The sequence below is a fragment of the Barbus barbus genome (genome assembly GCF_936440315.1).
Source record: "Barbus barbus genome assembly, chromosome: 12".
NCBI lineage: Eukaryota > Metazoa > Chordata > Actinopteri > Cypriniformes > Cyprinidae > Barbus > Barbus barbus.
This window is the reverse complement of record NC_136740.1, coordinates 27,931,958-27,938,528: the sequence shown is the minus strand read 5'-3', so window position 1 is coordinate 27,938,528 and position 6,571 is coordinate 27,931,958. Positions and strand designations below refer to the sequence as shown.

General features: G+C 38.3%; 1 protein-coding gene across 1 annotated transcript in view; it reads right to left on the bottom strand.

Annotated features, from left to right (window-relative positions):
* Nucleotides 1–5,046: 5,046 nt before the first annotated feature.
* The window catches only part of LOC306877706 (ras/Rap GTPase-activating protein SynGAP-like), a gene marked incomplete at its 3' end in the record, with an annotated part of 94,184 nt that continues 92,659 nt past the window's right edge, over nucleotides 5,047–6,571 (bottom strand). The window contains exon 21 of the mRNA XM_079429625.1: nucleotides 5,047–5,164. Within this exon, the coding sequence (XP_079285751.1) occupies nucleotides 5,047–5,164 (118 nt within the window). The remainder of the gene's footprint in view (nucleotides 5,165–6,571) is intronic.

The following is a 6,571-nucleotide window of genomic DNA, read 5'->3' as shown; positions in this document are numbered from 1 at the left end:
AGCCGTTTCAACACATACATGTTTTACCAAATAAAAAGAACAGCACTTTTAGAGTTCATCCCACTCATTGATGTGAGCATAAGTATTGGGACAGTTGAACATAAGGCAGATATAAAAGATTAAAAGCTATTATTTAGTTGCAGATCCCTTGCACACAATCACAGCAGTGAGTCTGTGACCCATAGACATCACCAGACTCTTGGTCTCATCCTTTGAAATGCTTTTCCCAGCCTTTAATGCAGCCAATTCCAATTGTTGCTTGTTTTGGGGAGTTTCTGCCTTTACTCTCCTCTCCAGCTGCTGAAATTCATGTTCAATCGGATTTAAATCTGGAGATTGACTTGGGCAATCTAAGACTTTCCATTTCTTTGCCCTTATAAATTCCTTGACTGAACTGGCAGGGTGTTTTAGGTCATTGTCCTGATGAAATATGAAGCACTTCCCAATGAATCTGGTGGCATTTTCTTGAATATTGGTAGGCAAGATGGTTTGTACCCTTCCAAATTCATTCTGCTACTGTCATCATACATTAAATCATCAGTAAAGTTGAGAGGGCCTGTTCCAGAGACAGCCATGCATGCCCATGCCATGACACCACCTCCACCATGCTTTACAGATGAGGCTGTATGCTTGGGATCATTGCAGTTCCCTTTTTTTCTCCACATTTTTGCTTTCCCATCACTTAGATAAAGGTTCATCTTTGTCTCACCGGTCCATAAACACTGTTCCAAAACTCTTCTGGCTCACCTTTGTGCTTTTTTGCAAACTCTAATCTTGCCTTTCTATTTTTGGTGCTGGTCAGAGGTTTGCATCTTGCTGTGTAGCATCTTTAATTCTGTGTCAAAGTCTCCTGAGGACAGTAGATTGTCAGAGCATCACCCCAGCTTTCTAGAAGTTATTGGTGATTTTACAGATACGTCTTTTAGGATTAATTTTCACAGCTTTTATGATTTGTCTGTCATCAACTACTGTTGTTTTCTCAGCCGATCAGGTTGTTGTTGGTTGCTGGTGTCGCTGGTGGTTTTCAAACTCTTGATTTCTCCATGCCCTTTGTTTTTGCTAGAGTGCTAACTGACTTCCTCTTTTCTTTTAGCATCCAAATTGCTTGCTTTTCTCTCAAAGTCAGCTCCCTCATCTTCATCCTGGTTTGGGTGTCATCATCGAATGCAAGATTCAGAATACAGAAGTAATGGATATAACTGATACGACACATTCCCTGCTTTTAATATCTGAGAATGAATGCAACAGGACACATCTGATCACTTAGAAAGACCTGTGAGGCAACTGCTCCAATACTTATGCTCACATCAGATAGAGGGATGAAACTTTAAAAGTGCTGAACTTCTTAGCTGGTAAAACATCTATGTGTTGAATCACCCAATAATAAAATGTGACATTCTGTAGTTTTGTCTCATATTCATCTTTTAATCATATTTGTAAATGTATTGACTCCACAGCCAACAGAGCAATTTTGTCTTTACTGTTCCAATACTTTTGGAGGACACTGTATAAGACCAATCTCAAAATGAATGACCTCAAGAATATGACTGACCAGAGTCCAGTAGCGGCTCCTGACCGTAAATTTAGGTGGGACAGATTATTTTGTAAACTTTATATTCTATTCTAAAAGGTACCGTGAAAATACGCGGGGACACACTGCAGTCCGCACTGCGGAAGTCGTGGCCTAATGGTTAGAGAGTCGGACTTGTAATCCAAAGGTTGCGGGTTCGAGTCCCCGGCCGGCAGGAATTGTAGGTGGGGGGAGTGAATGTCCAGCGCTCTCTCCACCCTCAATACCACGACTGAGGTGCCCTTGAGCAAGGCACCGAACCCCCAACTGCTCCCCGGGCGCTGCAGCATAAAATGGCTGCCCACTGCTCCGGGTGTGTGTTCACGGTGTGTGTGTGTTCACTGCTGTGTGTGTGCACGTTGGATGGGTTAAATGCAGAGCACGAATTCCGAGTATGGGTCACCATACTTGGCTGAATGTCACTTCACTTCAGTTCCCCTTATCACCACAGATTTACGTTGCATAATTGTGGGGCGCTGTTGAGCTCGGGAGCCCCACTAATGTATCATGTATACATGCCTGCTAAAGCCATGCATTTTAATATATACTGCTTACTTTACGACTTAAAATAGTATAGAAAATCTGAAAAATATTTGTTGCAGAATGCTGAACACATTTACAATTTATTATTGATTCAGTTTATATAGAGGTCTATGTTTTGGATGAATATTTTGATAGGACAGACCTGCCCATATAGACGAGCCGCGCCTGCCAGAGTCATATGATTTTACTGTATAAGAAATATAATTTTATATTATTTAAATAAATCAAGATTTAAATTCTATTAAACTACCTTACATTTATGCTGATTTATTAAAAAATATATTGTATGCAGGCATTACAGTAAGCAGCTACAAATTAGATGCAGCCACAAACTGTTTAAAATAGCAATTTCATTCAAAATCTTCTCATCAGCCCCTCTTCTCTAGACAGTATTAACAGACAGACCATCTGGCATCACCTGGCAGCTGCATTTTTTAACGTTTGTTAAGACACAGCAATGTTGAAATCACAAGATTCCATCTTGTTTCCTTCTTTTCATCTTCTACTTTGGCTGAAGGTAATAATAAAGATGGGTTTTCTCCATTTGAATAGATAAAGACCATAAGAACCTGGGAGTGGCATCAGTTATGTCAACTGTAACTGTAACAACTTAATTTTTTTCAGACAGACAGACAGGAAAAACACCAGACAGACAGACAGACAGACAGACAGATAGACAGACAGATAGATAGATAGACAGATAGATAGATAGATAGATAGATAGATAGATAGATAGATAGATAGATAGATAGATAGATAGATAGATAGATAAAAAACTAATTCTCACAATCATAAATGAATTCAATAAGAATTTATTTATTTATTTATCTTTTTAATTGATTTCATTTCTATAATTAGCCCACCCGAAAAATATAAATTCCGATTTATTCCAAAAGAAATGAAAGTCTTTAACAGTATTGAATTAACTAAAGAATGATGAAATGATAACAGCAGTCATTATATTATTACAATAATAATCATAATTCAATAACCAGAATATCAACATTCATAACAAATCCAAAAACATCGGCAATACACTCTGACATACCACTCTTTCTATTAATATAATATATACAAAAAGAAATAAAATTCCCAAGTGTCTGCCCTTTTCAAAAATGGAAATTTAGGGGCGGGGCTTATGGCTTGTCAAGAAAGATGACTGTGATTGGCTTATGGCTGACAGAGACCAACTGAAGTTTATTAGAAAGAGGCACATCATGGGAACTCCATTCATTTACAGGGGACAAAGAAGCGATTACTTGCATGGAAGAGTTGCTTGGCAAGTAATGAGCGAATAAAGCATCAGGCCATACAAAATATCAGCAGAGTAAAATGGGGACGTCTTCTCACGAGATCGACCTTCTACAGCGATCCAAAAAAAAACCTAATCTGACGCACGGCACTGCATTGAAAAGCAAGTGGAGATGTAAAAGCTGCAAAGATTAGCAGGTGACTCAGGTCTGGAAAAGCTGATATATGCAAACATATGGTAGGTATTAAGCCTATATATTTATGTACAAGCATTGCTTTGTCACCCAGAATCTGTTACAAAACACCTCAATCAGTGAGAAAATGAGTGCAAGCTTCGGACTGGCAAAACGCGTGGCGGACTCACGGCGATGCATTGTAGGTTTCAGACTGCGTACAATCAGCCTGAGCGAAAAGTGCTTCGAATAACTCCGCCGATGAGTCGCCAACGTGAGTTTTCATTCCCAAAAAGTTCTGTTATGCTTTTTCTTTTTCCACATATCGAGAAAAAGACAAATTGGTGTAAAAGAACACATTCTGTACACTGCATATACAAACATATCTTATGTACAAAATACATGTATATATATATATATATATTTATATTATATAACCATCCATACATCCAGTATATACATAAAGACTGTACACACTCTATATACACACAGTCACCCACAGCATTATTTGACCTGCATGATCTCTCAACATTTATATTTTTGTCTAGTGGTGTAAAAATGAAGCAGAGAAATGTCTGTGTTGCCCGACAATGGCATCCAAACAAGGAAATAAAGTTAAATTTAAAACATCAACATGGCTTCGCAAAACTACCCACGATCCTACAAACGTGCGACCGCCAAATTTCTAAATAAGAGGATTCCACATCCAAACGGTGTCGTCCATAAAATCAAGAACTCCACAGCAAAACCAAAGAGAATTAAAAAGTAAAAGAATCCATCTTTCTTTCACATACAAAGGAGTCGGTGGGGATCCGGGACGTAGCAAAGTGTGGGAAGGGGGAGCAGGTAAAATAACAGGTTGTCGATTTTGCTTTGCAAAGAGATTGTCACATAAATTCACGGATCAAAAAACAAACAAACAAAAAAAAGGATTATTTTCAGACTTTTCAAGTTCTTGTCTCACATTACCAGCATGTAAATACGTGATCTCATTTGGGTGAGGTCCAGTCAAAAAGTAGAAAACCACCAGGAAACAAAAGTTCGGATATTTCCAGCCTCTTATCAAATTCGCTGAAGGACAAATCAGCGTCTCTTGAGAAAAAAAAAAAAAGGCTGTGCATATTCAGTTTCCCCAAAATAAAAGACATGATTGAGACACAGGCAGGCATGACAGGCAGAGCTAATGTGGCATATGAAGATCATAATGAGAAGAAGTAGAGAATTGTTCAATATCCTACATGTAGTTAGTAAAGAACCTAAAAAACAGCACCTTTGAGATTGATCTGATCCTAAGAACCTCTCCAGCTCTCTCAACGAACCACTGCGCTGCGTGCGACGTCATCTCTCGTGCCGTCAAGAGGCACGCAGAAACTGTCTGGCAGACGTTAAGCATCCCAAATGGTCATCATATCGAATTGTATCAGAGAGAGGGTACGTCAGAGGAAGGGAACCTATATTTTTTCTTTGGATCGGCTCTGGCACTGGGTCAAAGCCTCAGTTTCTCCTCTGTCAACCAACCGAATCGCGTGACAGCGCCCTGGAATTAAAACCTGGCCAACCTGAAGAATGTCCAAGGTGAGGCCTCCAATTAGGTTCCAGATTGTCCTCCACGAAGCTTTGTGATTGGCTGGAGATGCAGGGAAAAGAGGAGGTGCTTGATGAGCTGCTGACCAATCACTGCTACTAATCTCAGAGAAGAAATGGACTAACTGCCAAAACAGGCAGTTCAACTTAAAATGATATTTTTTCTATCCAGTTTGCGTTAAACTGTGAGGCAATTGAAAGTTTACCTGAGTCATTCCATTCTACGTCTGAGGTATATTCATGTCATGGCACATTTATCAGCTGATAACCCTGTTATCCCACTTTTTCTCAACCGCTTTTGGGACATAAACAAAATTGCCTGTTTATTATTACTAAATGGAGTAGAAGTCACTTAAAGATAGCCCTCGAAGCTCTTAAAAGCTAAAATGGCAATCAGTCCATTCTCCTCTCTAGTGCCTTCCCAATCTATAAATATTACAGTACAGCTCAGTGTTTTTATTGTGCAGTTACGACTTAAATCTTCTCGCTCTCATCTAGGCCAGCTGTATTAGTTTAGCTGTGTTACATACAGAACTTGAGTATTTTACAATGCGACAACAAGGCAATCAACAATGAATTGGGTTACAAATGAATGACTGATATCAGCGAAGCCAAGTGAATGTCTTGAGTCTGTAGAAACATGACAATGAACCGATTATTCGTAAAACAAACAATAAAATAAAAACTGTAGTGAACGATGAGGAAACGATCAGTATCAGATGACAGTTATACTCAAATGAGGAATTATCTAGCAATATTTCTGTACAGTACATAAGAACTGATTATTTTACAAACCAGGTCTGTTATCTAACAAGATCTTCCCTAAAATGACCATTCAACACCCCCAAAAACTACCTTAGAGATGCTTGAGCAACTTTAAAGTCAACATGAAAACAAAACGAACCCTGTTTGCTTTTAACTTATTTTTCGCAATTTCGTAGCAGAGCTTAAACAGTAGGTCATGGGTTTGATTCCCAGAGAATGTGTGAATTGATAAAATGTAAACCTTAAATGTAAGTTGCTTTGCATAAAAGCATCTGCCAATCCATGAATGCAAATGTAATGATTATTTGGTGTGAGTCTACTTTTTACATTCTTAGTCGTCATATTGATGCTTATTTGGTGCATGCTGTTCTATATAAAAAAAACAGGGTTGTTTTCATTATCTTTTAACAAAATACTTTTCAGAAAACATCACAAATCCCTTTTGTTGTTTAGCTATCAGACTGCATTCTAGTATATAACACCCATTTTTACAATCCAATGAATTCCTAACACTAAAAAAAATTGTCTGTTCTTCCCATTTTAATAAAAAATGTCACATTATGGAGGGAAAATCGGTTGCTTTGAAGTTGACTTTCATGTTGACTTTAAGACCAAAAAAACAAAAAAGTTCTGCTTATTTGAAATATCAGCTCACTTCACATCACATCAATTTTAAGGAAAACAT